Source organism: Silurus aristotelis (genome assembly GCF_946808225.1).
Source record: "Silurus aristotelis genome assembly, chromosome: 18".
Lineage (NCBI taxonomy): Eukaryota > Metazoa > Chordata > Actinopteri > Siluriformes > Siluridae > Silurus > Silurus aristotelis.
This window is the reverse complement of record NC_139591.1, coordinates 3,458,494-3,481,064: the sequence shown is the minus strand read 5'-3', so window position 1 is coordinate 3,481,064 and position 22,571 is coordinate 3,458,494. Positions and strand designations below refer to the sequence as shown.

The 22,571-nt window shown below is 36.2% G+C and overlaps 2 protein-coding genes across 2 annotated transcripts in view; both read left to right on the top strand.

Annotated features, from left to right (window-relative positions):
• wrn (WRN RecQ like helicase) overlaps window positions 1-796 on the top strand; it is a 30,642-nt gene extending 29,846 nt beyond the window's left edge. The window contains exon 35 of the mRNA XM_083568079.1: window positions 378-796. Within this exon, the coding sequence (XP_083424205.1) occupies window positions 378-494 (117 nt within the window). The 3' untranslated portion in view covers window positions 495-796. The remainder of the gene's footprint in view (window positions 1-377) is intronic.
• Window positions 797-6,144: 5,348 nt separating this feature from the next.
• Window positions 6,145-22,571, top strand: part of LOC310740911 (pro-neuregulin-1, membrane-bound isoform-like) — a 71,189-nt gene continuing 54,762 nt past the window's right edge. Inside the window, exon 1 of the mRNA XM_083568119.1 lies at window positions 6,145-6,786. Coding sequence (XP_083424245.1) covers window positions 6,198-6,786 — 589 coding nt within the window. The 5' untranslated portion in view covers window positions 6,145-6,197. The remainder of the gene's footprint in view (window positions 6,787-22,571) is intronic.

Below are 22,571 nucleotides of genomic sequence, written 5' to 3'. Positions count from 1 at the left end.
TTTAAAACAGAAGAGCTTGGGTAAGACAGAGAACATATCTATTGATCAGTAGATGCTCTTAGAGCACACACTATCACACAGACTGATAAGAATTAGTTTTATTCGGATCATTTTGTAGTGTGTCAAGCAGTAATACTGTTTAAAAATATAAAACTATCCCAAAATTTATGTCTGTGATTTATTGGTTACACTCTTAATTACCTAGAGATGTCATTAGTCATTTACTACTGTGTGGGGAAAATGGGGAGGGATCACAGTATATGAGCATAAATATCACTACTGCATTCTATTAATTCATGGCATTTTGTGGTAGAATTAAAATGCACTACTTTAAAAGAAAAAGATTTGCGCTTTACCACAAGCCCTTGTTCCCACAGACCGTGAGCCAGGTGCCAAAGAGGAAGCTTCCTGACTGGGACAGAGGACCGGCGGACTCTCTTAATTCCACAGCATCAGCTAATAAGAACAAAAAAAAGAAAGGACTCTTCATGTGACTTTCAGTAAAATGACACTATATAATGTACTGTATATAATTGTACCTAATCTTGAGAATTTTTTTTTGTTTATCAGAAAGAAAAAAAAAATTTCTCCAAAATAATCTTTTGATATTTTTCTAAATAAATAGATTTTATTAATGCCTATTTTTTTGCTGTAAAAGCGTGTTTTATGTATGATACATTTCCGAATACCTATTTTAATACGATACAGTTAACTAAATGATACTAAACAATTCAGTTCACGGCTGATCTCATTTAAACCGGACTCATATGTAGGTTTTCCACCACAATAAAGTCTTTAAATGAAGAGTTTATGCTTTTAGTTTTCTCTCTGTAACATGACAAGCAGTCATTTTTGACCTTCACGTTTGTTTTAACCAAGTTTAACTCATGTAGATTTTATAAGATTTTCCTGTTCAAATCAAACATTCACCTATTTATTGCTGTAGTATTTTCTTTTTTAGGTTTTTGATTCCAGTGTTAAGAGAAAGTTTTAGGAGATGTTACTTTATTCAGGCCAAATGGTAAAATACAGAGCTGCTGCACTGTAAATAGAAACAGTTTGTGTATATAATCCCGTGTGAGGTAAAGCTCTCGTGACTATTCTTCTGTCTTTTCAGATTAACTTGTTTTTGGATTACTAGTTAAGAAAGGTGGCTTAACCTGATGCTCAGCAATGCTCTGTTGTTCAAATGGGGCCGAATGATTGCTCTGTTGAACTTTGTACGTATTATACACTGATCAGGCATAAGATTATGACATAACATTATGAGCGGTAAAGTGAATAACACTGATGATCTCTTCATCATAGCACCTGTTAGTAGGTGGGATTTATTAGGCTGCTTTGTACTCAGTTGATGTGTTAGAATTAGGACAAATGGGAGAGCGTAAGTATTTAGGAGAGTCAAATTGTGATGTCTAGACGACTGGGTGAGAGATCATCTCCAAAACTGCAGCTCTTGTGTGTTGTTACTAGTCTGCAGTGGTTAATATCTATCTAAAGTGCTCCAAGGAAGGAACAGTGATGAACCCGGAGACATGGTCGTGGGCGACCGAGACTCGTTAATGCACGTGGAGGAGTGAAGGCTGGGCGTGTGGTCTGATCCAACAGACGAGCTCCTGTAGCTCAAACTGCTGAAGATGTTTATGCTGTTAATGCTCAACAGGTCAGGACTGTTTTGGCAGCTAAAAGGGGACCAACTCAGTATTGAGCAGGTGATCATAATGTTATATTGTAATATTTTTCACCAAAAATCTATTGAAGTTTTTCTGGGCATAGGAAAATATAATTTATATGAAAGCCGTTGGATCAGGAATGGGGAAATTGGGTGTATAATGTTGCTGTGGTGTAATGTTGGCACCCTGTTTTAGAACATCAATTAAATGAATACATTTTTATGTGATTTCTTTGGGCACCAGCTCAACTTTGGTGTATTTTCCATTTTTCATGATGGGCACTGATTCATCTCCTTAGAGAGCATGCTGATGATAGAAATGAATGCTTCTCCATACCAAGTAAAGCTTGATGGCTTCTCTAATGCAATAAGTGTTTTTTTTTTCAGCCTGATTTCTTACCTTTTAGCATATTCACACTGACATGTTAGCATCTCTAACCCTAGCTCTTGTATGCGTTCTCATGGCTGAGAAAATGATCTCCTACAGAAATCTAATCAGCCTTTTATAAAAAACAATTATTATATTGTAATGCGAAGCCTCCAGGCTTGAATTGGAAGCAAATCCGAGGCAGTAATTTGGTGTATACTAATGTGGACTCGGTGCTGTAGGTTTTATTGTGGTCTCTGGGGACCTTTTAGGGATCTGTAAAGCAAAGCCAAAGGGTCTGCTGCCTTTTTATTTTCTTACACTGGCGGGAATTACGACTCAACCCATATTAAATCTTTGTGTTTTTAAATGTATTACTCTGTTTAACAGGTCACAGGTTCTATTGAATGGATTGAAATCAAATCTTATGTTTGGTCCTGGGTGGATTCCTGCGTCATGCTCAGGGTTTCCACGATAGCAGTGGTGGACGAAGTACCATGTTAAAGTTGAGATGCACTTTGTAAAATATGACTCTGGTAAAAGTGTCCCGTTAAACCTTCACTTGAGTAAAAGAACAAAAGTATTTGACTTCAGATGTTCTTAAGTATCCAAAGTACTATGATTTATTATAACTCCAATGTTCCTATTATCATTTTTGTCACAAGACTCTTTGCTTAATCAACTCAGTTTATGTGAAAAGACTCAAATGTGACTCTCAGCACACTGATCTATTAATAGAATGTTAGAGTTGAGGGTTGGCAAATTTGAGTCTGGAGTTACTTCCATTGTTTATTCCTCTATAAATGTTCTGCTTGCTGTTGAACTGTATGTTGGTGATCAGTAGATGCCACAAAGCGCCAATCCAAACAAGTTCAAATCAGAGCGTGCACTCGCCTCTGATTGGTGGCTCGCTGCGTGTTTCACCAGTTACGTTTTTATCCGCTTATATAACAACTGATTTACTGAAATGTATTCGAGACAAAATTAAGATATTTGACTTCTAAATGTAGTGAAGTTAAAATAAAATTCTCCCTAAACTTCAGTAAAGTACAGATACGTGAAAAAGCTACTTACAGTAAGTACAGTAACGAATTGCATTTACTTCGTTACTGTCCAACACTGCATGGTCGCATCTGGAGCCCCTGTTTACTAAAGATCAATAAATATGTTCTCTGGAAAAAGGAATAAAATAAAAGCTACACTACAAAGCGAAAGAAATGGGAAAGCTTGGATCATGTTAAAATAAAATAGCATTCCGTACTGGAGGGATTTTTTTTTTCTTTTTCACAGTTAAATAGACCCTGTGTGTGAAAATTTGAGAACGCAGTAAACTAGGGAAAGTGGAAATCCATCATTAGCAGCGTTCCACCGTGAGGCCTTGAGGAAATGGTGTTGTCGGGTCTGGGGAATCCCAAACAGCTGTTTCCGTCATGTTTCAAGCTCTCAGGTCAGATGTGCCAGTATTCAGTGAGGCTGAAAGACTGTTTCAGGAGCAGGTGGACACCAGGCGCTACTGCCACTCCCAGCTTCCCAGGGCATGTGGTCGTGATCTGGGCCAGGATATGCTAAGTCACTGGGTGAGGTTAAAGGTTGTCGTTAGATTTTATTAAACATGTGTTGGTGCATACGGGTGTAAAATATCGTATTTGGCATCAGTGCCTTCTCTATTGTACTGTACAGGCACAAATGCCTGCTGGGACAAACAGATTTGTTACTGTCATTTGATTCCTGTGCAACAAATACATTCGTGCGAATGGCTTTAATTGAGCTCTGTAGCTCTGGATTTTCTGAACATGTCAAGTATCAAGAATTGTATTCTAACATACAGTTCTTTACTAATACAGCTGCATCATACACTTATGCTTTAGGATATTTATAAAAGCGCTAAATGGTCTATTTATTGTAGATGCAGTGGAGGTTTTGGAATGGCATTGTTTACATAAAACAAAAGTCTAAGAACAGGAACATAGAGAGGATAATTGTTGTTTTTGGTACTTCAGTAATGATTCTATTTGAAGCTTCTTAGAATGGATTTTTTAGCTGCCTATCCAATCACGGATCCAATCAAAGATTTTGATAAGGCATTTCCATGGTTTTAGGCATTTCCGTGGGTGTGTGTGTGTGTATATATATATATATACATATATAAGGTATATAGTGGTGAAGCCTGTAAATAGTACAGGAAGAAAAGCGAAAGAAAAAACTAATTATTCCAATTTAATAATAATTTAATGTTCTTCAAATACCGTGGAATTTATTTTAACAGTTCAAAAGATCACTTCAAAAGGTTTGGCAAAACTCTCTTAACCTTAAACTCTTTTCCTGACGTTGCTGAACATCCTTAAAGTTTGGATAAAAGTGCTAACTGGAGTTCAGATCCCACTTGGCATGACAAATGCATTTTTCACAATTATTGTGTTGTTCTGCTCTGAGTATGAGTAACAGTCAGATTACTCATATTACTGAGAATTCCTTTCATGCAGGATTGTGACAATGGGCCTCACCGGAGTTAACACCGGATCCGATCATAATCTTTAGCAACAGAATGCTTATTGTTGTCTTTGCCTTATCACCTGTTTCAGGACACGAAACTGTGTCAGTACATAAAGTTAAAAGCACATTCCTGAGGGTGGTTTTTTTTTTTTGCATTTGAAAAATTTGGGCAATTATGCGGTTTACCAGAAGAATGTGTTTCAGTTGTCTTTACATTGTCCATGTTGTGTGGAGGTTGTAGCTGAATGGTTAAGGCATTGGACTTTGGATTCAAAGGTTGTGATTTCAAATTTTAGCCACACCAACTAGCACTCCTTGGCCCCTGAGCAAGGCCCTTAAACTCATAGCTGCTTAGTTGTATAAATGAGAGAAGATTTTATTTGCTCTGGATAAGGGTTATATGCCATAAGAAATACTGCACACTCTCTGTGCCACAGTCTTACCACAAATGCTCTACTATTACAAATCAGGGTGTTCCTCAGACATCCGGTTTTCCCTGTTTAGAAGACTCAGGGACCTATTAGCAATGCAAGCATATTTAGTCCAGGCCAACTGCACTAGGGGCTCTAGTCAATTCCTTTACTTCCTACACACCATGTCCATGTTTTAATATCACAAGCAACAGAGTCATTCAGTGTACATTCAGCTTTAAGGAATATTTATATTTTTTGTGTGTATGAATAGAGCTAAATGGTAATGTTATGTTAAATCTCAGTGTCCAAAATACATTTTTGGCTCTTAGTTTTTAAAATAAAACCTATATTTCATCTCACATTCTATTGCTAGTCTAATAATAAGCCATATGTGCATATAGATGTAAAACTATGAGGGTATTAAGATATTATAAAAGGGTAAAACAATAAGTATGAAGAACGTTAAACAACAATTTCTGATCACCTCCAGATCACTCATTGAAGAAGCTTCACAATCACAGCATGTATTTTATCTTCTTAGTTACAGTGTCATGTTATGTGTTATGATAATGTACATTTTGCCAGGGGTTATATTGTAGTTAAAAAAATTATCATCACCATCAACTTTTCACCCAAATCATTTTTCATCCATTTAATAACAAAGATTTAAAAAAATCCACATGATATCTACAGATCTGGCATTTAACAGTTGTGCAATTTTAAGACCAATTTTTGATTTCTTATTTAATTTAGTTTGTTTTACTTTTGTAAATGATTTTGCACATAATTTTTCAGCAATCCACAAGAGATACACTCTATTGCTGTGTGTATATGAAATTGATGACCATAAGCACCTGTTTAAGATAATTGGTTCATTTACTTTCTATTTTGTTAATTAATAAAATACATTAGTAAAATTTTTCAGATTTAAATCATTCTTATTAACAGCCTCTCTTCACCACAACTGCATAAAACTTGCACAGAACTAAACACACTTAGTGTATTACCTTATTGACCTGGTCTTTTGTCTTAAACATGGATTTAACTGATAATAGGATATATATATATATATATATATATATATATATATATATATATATATATATATATATATATATATATATATATATATATAAAATATATATATATATATATATATAAAATATATATATATAAAATATCAAATTGCTATAATGAAGGATGCCACTGGTTGAAAACTGTGAAGAGGAAAGTCTTCTCACACCAGGGTCAGATGTTCTCCTTGGGCAACTCCGCCCTCTCCAGTAGCACCAAGTGCGCACTCCGAGTGAACTCAGTCGGCTTCGAGTGCCCTTCCCAGTGCCACCTGCGTCCGTTTCCCTGCGCCAGAACCTCACTTACAATGCGCCTGCTGTGCGTAATCTGCGGACTCCTGACATCTCTGCGCGTGTGTGAGTGCGGGAAGCCTGACTGCTTCCCCTCCAGCACGGTGGAGGAACTCGTGCTGCGGGCTGAAGTCGTGTTTGAAGGGGTACTTGAGGAACCCCGTGATGATGAACCCGAACCTTTGCGGGTGGACACGGTGGAGCCGCACAAGTCGATACCAGGTGCAGAGCTTCCTCAGAGTAGGATAAGGGTGCACCGGGTATGGGAGATCAAGAGGGGAAAGCTCAGGAAAGACAGCGTAGTGTTTGTGGTCTGGTCCCGGGAGGATAAGTGCTTTCGGATGAGAGCAGGGACGCGGTATGTCCTCTTCACCCAAGCCACCGGAGACGCGTCGGTCCTGCGCGCAGTCTCTGCGCCTGTGCAAAGCAAGCGCGCCGTGAGAAAGGATATCAGCCAGACTTTGTGCCAAACGTGCGGTAAGCACCTCATCTACCTTCTCTCTTATCTGCTTGTATCCACTGCAATTCCAAACCTAGTACTTTATCTTGAGCTAACAATTAATCCAATCTGGCAACCCCGAGCTATTTTACTCATAGCCGCAAAGTTTTGCGTTTTGCGAAAGAACAGTGGTGATTTTATCTGATATTCTGCTGAAACTTAAAGAAACTGAAAACTTAAATTTACCATTGAAGTACCACTGGTTTTTAAGGTTTTATTTGTCTAATCTCAAAAGAGTGGTTCTGGCAACCCTGTGCTTAAATATTTCCTTGCGTCTATATGAAAGATCACCACCGCGTAAAAGCGCACAAGGATAAATACCAAAGGCCTCCTTGTTGAAAACCTCGCTGCCTGGTGTGTAGAAACCATTTCTTCATATGAAATGTAGTGCACTTTATGTATATATTTGGGACACAGCCATTGAGACTAGATGGAGCTTTCTACACGTCGTGGTGCTGAAATTGACACAAACGGAAAAGGATCTAAAGGGAATTTGTGATTGCGATTTCACTTGTGAAAAGTATTTCTGTGTCGAAAATCTAGGATTGGAATTAATTTAAGCATTTAATTTCCCAAATATATGTCCTATTACTTAAATTCTTAATATGACAGATATTTGTTTATGTTTTTTAATGTCATTTTGTGAAGATCAGCAAATAAATATGTAGTCATTTAGATTAATGACTTTTTTTAGTAGTTAATTTGGGTAATTTCCTGAGACTGATTTAAAATGTTCTTTTAATATGCTTTTGAAAACCAAGCCAGGACATTGCTTTCACATTTATTACGTCCATACCTCTACAGATTTGGCTGTAATCCATGGGCACTATGGATCGCAATTAGTTTGTGTATAGAAACATTATTTATAGAATGTATGTGTTGATTCATGCCAAGTGTATTAGTAGATTATAATTACTGATACTACTACTTCTATTATGACTAATAGTTTACTTCAGATTTAGAAAGCACTACTAGACTGTGTTATTTCCTCTATTAATCAGACTAACCAACAGGTAGAAGTTTCTTTAAGGCCTGTCTGAATTGGCACACATTTTAAAACCAAACCAAACCTGCATGGGACTCAACTTTCCAAATGCCTGGCAAAGTATATTCCCAAGCAAATCCATCACCGAATCACATAACCGCATATAATAATATTTATTACCATTTAATGAGTGCGATCTGTTATTTGATTTAATTCAGTAGTAGAGGCAGTAACAGGATCCACACAATAACTTGATTAGCTTTTGCAAATCCGTGGTGGACAAAATAAAAGTCTGTATAAAAGTAATTCAATATTGGCTTTATTTTTTTTACCAAATCGAACAGGTATGATTACCAGCAATACCTGGGCTAATATTAAAATATATATGGATATCTTTTATAGTTAATAGACTGGCTAGCTAACTATCTGGATCACATGAACGGATCACATCACTGTAAGAGTTGGGTTTCCTATTGTTTAAGGCATTTCTTAACTCAGGTGGTACAGTAGCACGGTGGGTAGTGTTGCTGCCATGCAGCTCTGTGAGTTCTAGGTTATCCTTGTGACTGCTTGGTTTTCTTCTAGATTGTTCAGTTTCTTCCTAGCTCCCGAAAACATGCCAGTGAGTAAATTGGTGAAAATAAATTGCCTCTAGGTGTAAATGAGTGTGTTCATAGTGCCTTGAAATGGAAATAGATTCAAATCTAAGGGGTATTCCCGCCTTATGTCAAGTATTCCAGTATTTAATCTGAATACATTTAGCAATTTTATTGACACTGATGTTTTTTATGTTTTTAATGCCCTAATAACCTAAATATCTTTTCCCATGACTATAACAATGCAATATTATTATAATTGTCATTGCCTGGCCTCTTTTCAAGTATATTACACACACGTATTATTGCCTTTGCAACGAAGCTTACATTGTCTGGACTTGGCATCTGTCACTGCAGTGAGATCAAATCTGCAATTCCTTAGTATTACTTCAGGGGGGTTTGGGCATGCAAACAATGTGATAAGGAGCTTTTTGTATCTGAATGTTGCTTTGTTTTCCAATCAACTGTTACCTATGTACATGTTCTGTTATCCTGTCTGTCAAAGGCATTTTGAAATCATACACATCGTCTGATTCACTGTTTTTTAGATGGTGCCTGCATGATACCATGTGGGCTTTCATTCTCACAATTTTAATAGATGGGTTTGGATTTTACATCTGACATGACAAATATAATTGCAACACATAAAGTCAGGAAAGCTGAGAAATCAAGGATGCATATTGGATGTAAAGTATACGAGTTTTTGTATAAGACAATGTGCATTTGCTTATTAGAAATGCAGAAACTTGTGAATAGGATGTGTGGACTATTACTTCCTAAAAAAGCACTGTGTTTCAGCACAGTTTGATTTTATCAATATATGAATGATAAGGTGTTGCATAATGACACTAGGATTATGCCATTTCTGGTGTAGTGGTGTTAAAAGTGGCTGTTGCAGCAGAGGATTACCACATTGTTAAAAGAAAGCATAGCTGAAATTCTCATGTCATTGAAAAACATTTCTTGTCATTTATTGTCTCCACTTTCTTCTTTAAACTGCCATGATTGCAGCAACATCCTTGCAAAGCGAAGTTTAAATAACCCAGATGTGTCGAATTAAACCACTGTGAAGAGAACACATTTGGCTAAAGTGATGGTGTGTAGTATGTTAGTAGAGCTCTCAGGTCCAGCCCAAACATCCTTTGTCTTAAATAATGGCCAGGAAACAGATTGATTTTAAAGGCACAGGAGCCTTGTGGGAACTACAAATTTGGATCCTCACAGCAAATAACACTGTTAGTTCATTTGACTGATTGAAAAGTATCGATTTACTCTTTGCCCATGGGACAGAGAAACAGAATGTGGAACAATAGATAGATGAACAGGCAGTGTATAATATATATATATATATATATATATATATATATATATATATATATATATATATATATATATATATATATATATATATATATATATATATATATAAATGTGTGATTAAGATGCGATTAATAACGAGTAAATATTTTAAATGATCGACAACCCTAATATATATATATATAATAAACACCTTTGGGAATTTGAATGTTGACTGCAAGTCTTCATCTGTGACATCACTGTCTGACCTCACTATGTCTCTTGTGGCTAAATGAGCACAAATCCCCACAGCCAAGCTCTAAAAGCTATTGGAAAGCCTGCCCAGAAGAGTAGAGGATATTATAACAGCAAAGGGGGTCTAGATCAATAATGGGATGCCCAACAAACAAATATAGGTCGGACTGGTCAGGTGCCTAAACCTAAACATATAAGTGTAAGAGGATAATGGTATTTACATTCATAATTTATCTCGTCTCTCCAAATCTCATCTGGCTCTGTAATAGAGTCTGCTTTCTTAATTCATCAAATTTATGGTACATTCTATTTGTTTAATACTCAATAGGACTTCACACATCTATGTAGTGACTCATCAGGGTAAATTTAGTCAATGGCACTGAGGTCCTAATCAAACCTTTAGATTTTTTCAATGTAAAATCACACTGCACTACAGTATTAGTGTTTGTCTAGAGCGTTGTCCTTTTATTCTGGATTACTATCGTAATTATTATCTTATAATTCTGTTCTCTTTTTTAGTCAAGAGTCTCTTGGAATAAAAGCACACACAAACACAATGAAATATGGTGGTATAAAGCTCTCTTTATTGTTTTTTAGAAGCTTTTTTCTTTCTTAAACATGCAAAGGCCTGGCGGTTATGATTCTGAACAGTGTATGATTATTGCAAATGTAGTACTGCTGAAGCACAAAAGGCACAAGCTTTGCTTTCATTTCATGTAGTGCTAAACTGGTATTTAGCGTCCATCCTTTCTGAGTAGTGAGGACACTGATCTGATGGTAGCTTCCATAATCATTATGGAAACAGTTATTGATGCTACAAATGTACATCATAATGTACATAATGACAAATGAATACAATGTACATAATTACAAATTAGTAGTAAAACAGACTCTGAATGCATCCTTTTAATGCATATAAATGCAAAAGTTTCTGAACTGTCTCACAAAATAAGTATACTTTAACTCTAACATGTAACTGTTTTAGTAATTAACAGTGTATATTATAGCCTTGGCCTTTGCCATTTTCCCTTCATGGCCAAGTCTTGGTCAAGCTCAAGATACAAATGGCAAGACCTCTGATGTAGGCTTCAGTGTCATCAGAGGGTTGCATTTTTTTATATGCAGTCTGTACAATTCCAACAGGAAATTCCTCATCTGTCCTTTATTGCTCTTCTTATCCCATTCGTAACGTTCTCTTATACATCACAGTTTGAGACGGTGTGGAAAATGTGATGAGCTGCTCGGGGGAATTCTTTTGGAGGTAAGAAGATGAGGCATGTTTGATGGAATGAGCAGATGCAATGAGAGGGTTTGTTGGAAGGTGACGGAGGTTTGAGAAATTCACATAGGTGATGAATGAGAGATTCAAATACCACCAAGGTCACAATTTGTGCTCCAGACACAAGTTTCATTTATTTTTTCACTTTTGGTTTTGTATATAATGAGCCTCAATTGTGCTTGTGTTAAACACTGTTTTAATCAAGAATCATTTCACGACTTCCTTTAATTTAGGAAATAATAGTTTTTCTAATTCTAGCTATTGTTATGCTTTTTGAAATTTGTATTATTATACATACAGTGCTTGTCAAAAGTATGGAAAACGTAATGATTTTATGGCTTTTCAGAGACACATGCATGTTCCTTGAGTGCAAAAATCTTCACTTTAACTAAACAAATATTTAAATGTACAGATAACCTTGTTGAATCAGACCATTCTTAAATCTCTAAGCCTCACATCCACTTTCAAAATATCACTAATGATAGAGACCACTCAAAGTGTAAAATGGCTTAGTAGAACGTACAGTAGACCCACCTGTTTACGTCTGGCACGTGCCCACTTCCAAGCCCAATCCCCATTCCCCCATCATCCCCACTTCTCTTGTGTCTACTTCTTCAGCTGCTCAAGACAACTGTTGGACTTGAGGATCATGCTTCCCTTCTCAATGGCCACTGTGCTCCTCTATAAGAACTCCATTGTTGTGCCACATTCACATTGCAGGAATTGGATGGTCAGGATATTTCCTGCTGTAAATGGCTGAGGAAATTCACATAACTGTAAACCCTAAAGAGATCCATCTGGAATGATAATGACAGCAGTAAAATTGACTTATGCTTTCTGGATCTTATGGTTTGACAAAACACTAGTAGAAAAAGCAAATGTAGATGTAGAATTTGCTGGTTATCAAGAATTAATTGTTCTATTTGCTGGTCTTTGAAAGCATCATGGCTTACAGTATAAAGATCTTTCTGTTAGATGGACTTTACAACACCACGGAGAGACTGACAGCAGGATGTATTTACTAATGTTGTGGTCTGTCAGAGATGGACTACGATATGAATGACAGAAGGGACTCTCATTTTTGATGAAAGCAAGCTGAGAGCAAGCCACAAACCACAAAATATTATTGAGGTTTTATTGATGCTGGTATTCATAACTTAAAATTAAAAATTCGTATTTTAGAAAGAGCACATGTATAATTCGATTGGATACAAGCCCAATTCCAAAAAAAGTTGAGACACTGTGTAAAATAAAAAAACAAAAAAAAAAACAATTCAATGATCTGGAAATCTTATAAACCTATATTTTATTTACAATAAAACAAAGAAAAATCATGTCAACTGAGAATATATACCATTTTAAGGAAAGAAAAAGTTAATTGTGTCACGGCCATGTATAACACTGTGTAGCATTACATCTGAGTTCTTAAGACACCAGTTGCTAAAGTTTTAGGAGAGGAATGTTGTCCTATATGTGTCTGATACAGGATTATAGCTGCTCTGCTCAACACTTCTGGGTGTCCTTTGTTGTATTTTTTGTTTCATGATGCACCAGTTGTTTTCAAATGGTGAAAGTTCTAGACTGCAGGCAGGCCAGTTCAGCACCTGGACTCTTCTACTACGAAGTCATGCGATTATAATAGATGCAGTCTACAGAAAATTACCAAAAAAATGGGATTACCTTCACCAAAAAAATGGAAAATGTAAACAGTGTCATCAGAATAAATGGAAACTATCCATTTATGGCATTTGGCAGACACCCTCATCCAGAGCAATTTTTTTTTATCTGGGCCTTGCTCAGGGGCTCAGGAGTGGCAGCTTGTTGGGGTTGGGATTTGAACTAATGACCTTCAGATCCTAAGTCCAATGATTTAACCACTAATCTACCTCCTCTTCCATGCTTGCACCCCTCTATCCACTATGTCTTCCATATGGTCTAGTGTGTACTTACAAAAAAAAAAAAGGTTATTTTTAAGCACAAACTATCTCAAACTTTAGCAGTAGCACGATGCAGTAGCAGATGTTTTCCATGCTGTAAATGGTTTCTCAATTTATCTTTGCTAGAAAACTATACTTTTTTTTTATTCTATACAATTAAGGGTTTCCTGTTCTTTAGGATCTTCTTTTACTATGTTTTTCAGTTCCATGTTCTATCTAACCTAACCATGTATCTTTGGTGAATCATGTTGACTTCAACACCCCAAAAACCCCCAGAAACAGAAGTGGTCTTAATCTGTCCCTAATCCTCAGACAGCTGTTTAGAAAGTAGGAAGGATCTGCTTGTTCTGTGCTTTTGAGAGTCAGCGCACATAAAACATGAAACAAGTTGGCAGACACACGCTCGGCAGCTGTCAGTGGACACGGTGTCGTATGTAAACATGCTGCAGATGTTCGCTCTTGTTCCTTTGGCCATCACACAGCAAAGGTTGTGGAATCTTAAAGCAAATCTTAAACAATCACATCAGCTTACAAGCAATATTTTCATTCTATGTGCATTAAAAAAAACAATGCAAAAGATCTATAGAACTATAGGTCTTATAAGAACTCTAAAGATTCATCGATTTATCTGCTTATTTCTTGCAAAACAAGGTTTTGATGAATTTGTGGTCCTGCATAATTATACTAATGCACAGAAGAAACGACAATGTTCTCGTAAACCAGAGGCAGGCATTAAAGGCTTGTTCCATTATTTTATGGCCCCATTAATTAAATAGCCAAGTATCTGACATCTTGATAGTCTTCTGTTATTGCATAGACAATAATTAAGTCTCCTGATTTTAGTGCACTGCAACATCTTATTTAGCTCTGTGTTATGGCCCTGTGCTAAAAAGATAAAGACTCCTGAGATACTCCCAGAGGACCACTTTGACTCCTAGTAGTTATCTTCAAGCTGAGTGGATTTTGTGTCACTTGTAAGAAACTTTGGTTCAAAGTTTAAATTAAGTCATTTGTTCAATTAAATGTATTCATTAAATGAGTTAAAAATGTATCAAATAAAAGGTTGCGCTCTGTGTGGTTTGTTTTATATTCTCTCTGTGTCCATTTGGGGTTCCTCTGGGGTTCTCTCACGGAAGGTCGATTGGCATTAAGTTAAATTGTGCCTAGATGTGAACATGTTCCCACTCATTGTGTATTTTTGCTTTATGCCTAATATTCCTTGGATAGACTGTAGATCAGGGGGTGTCCAATCTTTTCCACAACAGCCAGTGTAGGTGAAGGTTTTCATTCTAACCAAGCACCAAATTCTATCTGTTTAAATTTAATGATTTTCATTTTCAATGACTATCAGGTGTGGCCCTTGATTGGTTGAAATGAAATCCTTCACCTATACTGGCTGGTTGTGGAAAAGATTGGACACTCCTGCTCTAGATCCTTCAAAACTCTGATTAAAATACATCAGTTTCTGAAGATGAACAAACGATTATAGAAGAAGAGTGTTAAACTTTCACACGTATGAAGATCTTCCATCTTGCAAATATTCTCATGTTCTGCTATTGTATATGATTTATGATTATGCATATAACTGTAGTTTATAGAGCTCATGGGCTTCAGCATGATGCTCTGACTGAGCATTTGCAGGATTCTTTGTCTGGGTTGTATTTCTTTTAATTCACTGTTTCTGGTCATGAATTTGGTACTGAAAATCATACATCCATTATGTTTAGTCAATGCACAAACTTTGCTTTCATCTGTTAATGTAGTTTAATAAAATCTTACATGTCAAGCTAGAACATATGATGTAAACCTCATCTAAGTATGCGCTTTTAAACTCATTAATATATGAATAAGTTAATATCCTGATTTATAGATATAGTAAGTTATCAATGTTTTTGCTATTAAAAAAAAGATTGTGTCCAGATAAAAATGGCATACCATGTTGTTCCTGAGCTGTTCAGAGTCACTCTGACAGTCTGTAACTGACTGGGGGGGTGGGTTGGTGAAAACAGATTATTGAGAATAAATAAAGCCAATTAACAGAAGAAAGTCCAATATTATATTATAAGTAGAAAAATGATTCATGAGTTGTGTGCCTTGTCATTTGGGACATTTCTTGCCTTTTTAATTTGCTTTAGATTATCAGTTGTCTTGTTAAGAGGAAAGGGTGAGCACAGAGTCAATAACCCTATTACTGCTACTACAACTTCTGTACAAATCCATATTATGGTAAGAAACACTTACCATAACAAAGTTAAGTCAAGACAAAATCAGTGCATTATTACTTTAAGAAATAAAGGTCAGTCAATCCGAAAAATCTAAAGAAGTTTAAATGTATCCCCAAGTGCAGTCACCAAAAACAAACGCTACGATGAAACTGGCTCTCATGAGGTCTGTCCCAAATAAGGAAGAGCTACCTCTGCTGCAGAGGACAAGTTTAATTGTCAAATTGCAGCAAATAAACCATTACGTAGGAAGACCCTCAGAAGAAACTTGCTCGGACAAAGAAACAAGGACGTATAAAGAGTAATTAGATAAAGAGTGTTATATTAGTTTTAGATCAGAACATGATACGAACCATGTTTTTTGTTGGGTTTTTTTTCATGAAAGGCAGGTGAAACCTAGAATATTCAATATATTATAATATTATATATATTATAATATTCAATAAACCTGACTCGCTGCTCAAGAGCCAAAAACCATCAGTTATTATTTATGTTTCTTCGATTATAATCATGCTTGGTTCTTCTTCATTCTCAATGGTGGTACCAGGAAATTAGATAATCACTGCTCCCATTAACAACAAACAGTGGAAATCGATGTAGTTTCATATTTAGTGTTTCCCCTCTCTTTTTTAACTTGGGCTCCATTTTAATGTCAAACTGCACTTAAAATATATGAAAATAACAAATCAGTCTTGTCCTGCACATTAAGCGCTCACATCATCACCCGTACTGAATCACTAACCACTAAGGATACAAGAGCCTTTCTATATGTGTGTTTGACTGACAGTGTTTTGTAAAGGATTATCTTATTATATCCAGTGTTGTATTCAAGGTTCTCTTTTACTTCCATAGAGTCTATTAGAGCAGCCAAATGTGGCTGCTTCAATTATTCATTTGTTCATCTTCAGTAACTATTTTTATCCTGGTAAGAGTTAACTTGGAGGAAATCCAAACAGAGAAAAAGTAAGGAAACTGTACACAGATCTGTGTTCGAGAATGAACCAGGGATGTTTTATTTACACAACATTTAGTTAAGCAGTACAACCCCATTATTCTGATTTAAAAAAGATTAGAATATCAGAGTATCCACTGATCCTTGATGTTGAACTTACACAGACTTGAATGTGATGTTTTAGGACGAGGTGGCTCTGTCTACATGAATAATTGCTCGTGTTTCTATCAGAATCAGGATCAGAAAAAGTTTTATTGGCAAGTACAGCAAAGGGTTCGACAAAGAGCACTTTACAGCACTACGAATTTGTCTGGTTGTCAGGTGCAAACATATACAGATACGAAATGTGTACACAGTTTTAAATTCAAGACAGAGTCACTATTTCATGCCCAAACATGCATGTATAACACATTAGCCCACTTCAGATTCTCATAACGGGCTTTAAATAGGAATCATAGCAAGAGAAGATGAAGAGGTGCATGCAAGTAAATACAATGCAAATTCCAATATATATATATTCCTTTTATTTATTTATTTATTTTAAACCGGTAAGGGCAAAGATGGCTTGCAGATGTGCAGAGATTCAGTGTTTTATAGTGCTTTAGTTCTTAAAAGCTGATTTTTTTTGCCCATTAGCCAGGTTTTTGATATGGCCAGAAAATTGCTGCTTGATGGCCTGAGTGATTTAGCCGGAATGTGTCTAGCAACAATTGAATGGTTGTAGACATACCCAGTACAGTACCAAAAAGTTGAGACACTGTATATAATGTAAATAAAAACAGAATGTGATGATCTCATAAAGTAGTTTAGTCACAATAAAACATAGAAAACACAGCAAATGTTGAAACTGAAGAAATATTTTGAAACTAAGGAAAACATTTTGATGAAAAAACTAACTTTAAACTTTGTCTCCAAAATGTAGGTACGGTGCAACAAAAGACTGGAAAAGTAAGTTTTACCAAAAAGAAACAGCTCTCGGGGTAAAGTAAAGTAAGAATTGTGAAGACATTGAATATCTCATCACCAACAGTACATAATATCCTTAAAAGATATTTTAAATATTTGGCACGAAACAAAAATTATGACAAAGAAGACCCAGGACTGTTGAGCAGCTAGAATCCTGTATCACATGCGCTCCTCTTCCGAAACTTCTCAGTCTACTCAGTTCCAAGATTTATGCAGATTGCTGTTAAAAGAACAGGATTCTTATACATAGTTACATAGTGGTATAGTTTTATTTATTTATATATATTTTATTTATATATTTATTGAAATATTATTTATTTATGAATAATATCTTCTGTAAAATAATGCTTTTTCTTAGTTTCAAGTTCTATTGAGAATAAAATTTTGCAGTTTTGAGTTTTTTTTTTCTTTCGGAATTGTGATCACATAAACTGTGGTAAAGATTTTAAGTGAAATTGAAGTGTTAGTGTTTTTGCCTGCGTTCCTGCCTGAGAATAGCTCTTTGTAGATAACATCTATTAAAATAGGAGTCGGGCCTGATTTCAAAGCAAAGAAGAAAAAAATTATTCAAAACCATTATTTGGTATTAGGAAAAGTGGTGTCGGTTTAAAAACAACAGCTGTGCATTCTTGTGGAGTAGATTGGGCCTTGTGATAATTGTAAGTGGAAGTGTGGGAGGTCTACGATTTGTGATTTGGAATTGGGCCTAAAACTGTACCGATGTACTCTGTGTGTGTGTGTGTGTGTGTGTGTGTGTGTGTGTGTGTGTGTGTGTGTGTGTGTGTGTGTGTGTGTGTGTGTGTGTGTGTGTGTGTGCGTGCACGTGTACACGGTATTCTGCAAAAGGATTAGTATATGGGTCATTATCGGAATCCCATGGGAGAAGTTATGTGTGTTGAGTGCATGATCCTGAACTGGACCTTTTGCTGCCATATGCATGCACACAACTGCAGGGGATAGCAATGAGCCCTGTTAAGCAGTGTGTGGCATCTGTGGCATCTGTGTCTGATGGTGAATCATGGAAGGCATAGATGTTGAGTTAGCTGTTTTGTGTGTGTGTGTGTGTGTGTGTGTGTGTGTGTGTGTGTGTGTGTGTGTGTGTGTGTGTGTGTGTGTGTGTGTGTGTGTGTGTGTGTGTATATATATGTGTGTGTGTCTGTAAATGTGCCTTTAGGGACCTTAATATATCTATATATTGTGTGCATATGTGTGGCCGAAAGTGTGTGACAGGATGTTGGAACTGACCTGAAGATTAAATGAATGTAGATGATCAATCAGTTATAGTGTGTATTTGGGTGTGTGCCAAATGATTTGCTTTTGGGTACTGAGGTTAAAGTCAGGACAGGGTAAAGCTTTTTGAATGGCTTTATCAATCTGTAGTAATGCAGATGTCAGTGCCGTGTATATGAATGTGTTTGCATGCATGTTTGCCCCTTTAGAGTTAAGAGGCCAAGCTGGTGATGCAGCTAGGTTTCATTAAAGGAATTGCCCAGTTACTTTAACCAAATTGATACCAGTTCTGTTCTAATTACTTGGCTGGTTCATTCATAGTAAATAAAGAAGAAAATGATTTAAGAGCAATAAATATTATATATTATATTGTTGTTGTTACAATGAATGGAGTCAAATATGAATAAAAGGATTCATTAAATGAATTTAATTCAATTTTTCTGAATTCATCTGAGAGATTAATTTGTTATTCAGTATTAACTATTGATTATTAAAATAAACATTTTAGTTAATATTCTGAAAATATACAGATATGAATCAGTTGAACTGATTTCCATGATGACTTATTTACTGATTAGATAGTATAGAGTGCAATGTATAAATTAAAGATTTTGTTATAGAAGGTTTGGGGGAAACACCTCCACTTTTTGGGGCTTGTAGTGGTCTGGCTGGGTGCCCAGCGCACAGGCTGTTGGCCTCGGGGTTCTCTGAAAGCGATGTTTCTCTCTAACGTTAAACAGATAGTAGCAGCTGCTCGAGTGCTACCCCTGCTTTAGACACAAGTGGTCATTGTGTGTTTGTTTAGAGACCCATGTCCACTGTTTGCATTTTTCCCCTCTCCAATCCAGATCATCTGCTTTCTTAAAGATTTATCCAGTTACAGTCAGTTTTATGTAGAAACTGGGACAGATTATGAATTATAACAATGCTAAGTAAATGCCTCTAAAGCTTTAAAATATCAAAATATCAAAACAAAGAAAAACCCAAGTAATTCTTTAGGTTTGTAAAGGGAAAAACGGGGAAAAAATTTCAACGTTCTATTAGCTATTAAGTCTCCACAGAAAGAAAGAAAGAAAGAAAGAAAGAAAGAAAGAAAGAAAGAAAGAAAGAAAGAAAGAAAGAAAGAAAAGGAAACAATCAATCAGCCAACCAAAATATTTATTATTTAACTGTATAGTCCTTTGCTGTAAAAACAAATCTGTTATAATCTATCATTTAATTAGTGCGTTTATAAACATTTATATAGGAAAAGGAATATTAATGCCAGGTTGTTGATCTTTTCGGATAGACATAAATAAGTTGCACATGTATTTTTAATTGAATTATTCTTTATATTCAATGCAACCTTCCCTCAAAGTGTCCTTACCATTCTGATCTCTAGATGGCAGTGTTGTATGCTTATAAATCTTATATATTGCCACCTGTTTTCCTTCACCTAAATTGGAAAATTGCATATATTGTATTTGATTACAGTCATTTTAATCTTGGATTATGATAATATTGTATTAGGACAAAATAAATTGTTAATCATGAGTTTAAAAGGTAATAATATAATGTTTATTTCTTCATATCTTTTAACATCAGACCTCTATATGCACCATCATCTTACCCTCAGCTACAAACATAAAAATGTGAAATTTCTACCAATGTTCGCCAAGAAAGAACTCTATACATACTGTGGGAACGGTTCCTAAATGAAGGACACACAATGATTAGTCTCATCAGTTACAGGTGTAGTCTTACCGCTTGTTTCGAGAACCGCTGCCACACATTCAATAATATCTTTCCAAGCTCGAGGGTTGTTCAGTGTATATCAACAGGAAATGTTGTAAAGTCCATCTCAGATCTCCATGTAAACAGTGACCTCACCACAGTGTGATTACACTTTCCATCGGGCCTGCACACCTAGATAAGTGTCTTCCTGATGGAACAGTTCCACATTGTAAAAAAACACTCAGCATCTTGCTCCTTGACTCTTTTAATAGAATATGTATACTGTCAATTTGAATGAATATTTCTCCGTATTGTCGTTGTTTGGAGCATCATGGAATTAAACGCCAAGTTGTGACTTTTTTGAGCATTTTGTGTTTTTGGCTAATCAAAGAGGGTTGGGGGGGGTTCAAGCCCCAGAATAGCCAAGCTGCCTCTCTTTGGCCTGTGTTCAAGGGGGGCTGTATCATGGCTGGCCCCTGCTTCATATCATTGCTAGTATATGTGAAGAAAAAATTACACTGTGTTAAAGAGCTTTCTTTTACCTTAACAGTTCAATCAATCTTTCAAAAAGAAAAGAAAATATAGTAGAGAATTCTTGGTGAAATTCTACATTTAGAAACATAACATACAAATGTAATGACTCAGTTTAAACAGACAAATTTAGAGCATTAATGCCAGTAAGACTTTGGGCTCACTTGTGCTATAAGAGACAAATTGGCCACTACATGGGGGAAAATTACCAGATAGTTGTATTTAAGTTCAACATGCCACTCTCAGATGCTAATAGCATTCAGAATGAGTACTTTATGAAGGTGCACTTAGAGGGTAAACACATTAGATTTAAAGCATATTGGCTCTAAGCCAGAGCTGGTGGGACACAAAGCAATACGTAGTCTGCTACAAGTGCTTCACAATCTGAAACTTTCATCAAGTTGTTTGTAATAAAGGGCCATTTAGATTCAAAGGAATGTTTTTGACTTTCTTTAGTATTTCTTTCTACCCATTTAGTATGTTTCAATAAATTAACCCAGACTTTTCAGGCTTTAATGAATAAACATCAAACCTATTTTTTTTTTTTCTTTACAAATGAAAACCCTCTCATCCGAAGATTTAAAGTGTATACACATATCGTATAAACCAGACCTGGGCAAACTACGGCCCGCGGGACACATCCGGCCCTTTGTACGTCCCTGTCCAGCCCGTGTGAGGACAATCATAAATTACAGGGATGCACCGAAAATTTTCGGCCGGAATACCTAAATCACCGAAACAACACTGCAGAAACACAATTGTAATGACGCAATAAAAAGCGCAGCAGCACACGGTTATCTGGATAAGTTGTCTTATAAGTTGTCTAAGCAACATGTCTGCGGTGTGAGGAGAGCGATTTGCAAAACATGCAATGCTAAAATTTCAAGAGGGGGTGTATCTGCAAAGAGTTTCTCCAAGTCGGGTTTAATTTATCACCTGAAATCCAAACATCCCGATTGCCTTCTAAATATGAGAAGAACGCGGCGCAGAAAAGTAGTCAATCCGAGCATGTGCAGTCCGCCTGTAGTGGACGTTTTTGAAAAGGCAGGAAAGTTTTCCAGTGATGGTGCCAAGGCAAAAGGCATAACACAAAAAATTATGGATTTCATTGCCTTTTGAATTGATTTTTCATTTCGGTGCATCCCTAAAATATTAGCGTTGGTGTGGCCCTCTGACACAATTCAGGTTTCTCATGTGGCCCCTTCTAAAAATTAATTGCCCACCCCTGGTATAAACTGTGGTGGACAGTAACATAGTAACTGAAATTCGTTACTGTACTTAAGTAGCTTTTTCACGTATCTGTACTTTACTGAAGTATTTCCATCTGGGGAGATTTTTACTTCACTCCATTTCAAACTCAAATATTTTATTTAACTACATTCTGCACAATCAGTCGTTCCTTTTTATTTATGAGCGAATTAAAATTGTTCGAACGCGAAGCGAGTCACCAATCACAGTCGAGCGCACGCGCCGTTTTCAACTTGTCTTGATTGGCGCTTTGTGTATCTACTGATCACCAACATACAGTTCAGCATCAGTTTAACATCAAGCAGAACATTTACAGAGGAGTAAATGATGAAGAAACTTCAGACTTGTATTCGCCACAACACACGTGGTTTTATTTACACGATTTTTTGAAGTAGGTTTTGGGCTCATGATCATTGTAATAGAAATCAATCAGTATTTGACTCGTTAATATCATTCTATTAATAGATCAGTGTGCTGAGAGTCACATTCGAGTCTTTTCACATCAAATGAGTTGATTAAACAAAGAGTCTTGTGACAAAAATGATAAAAGGAA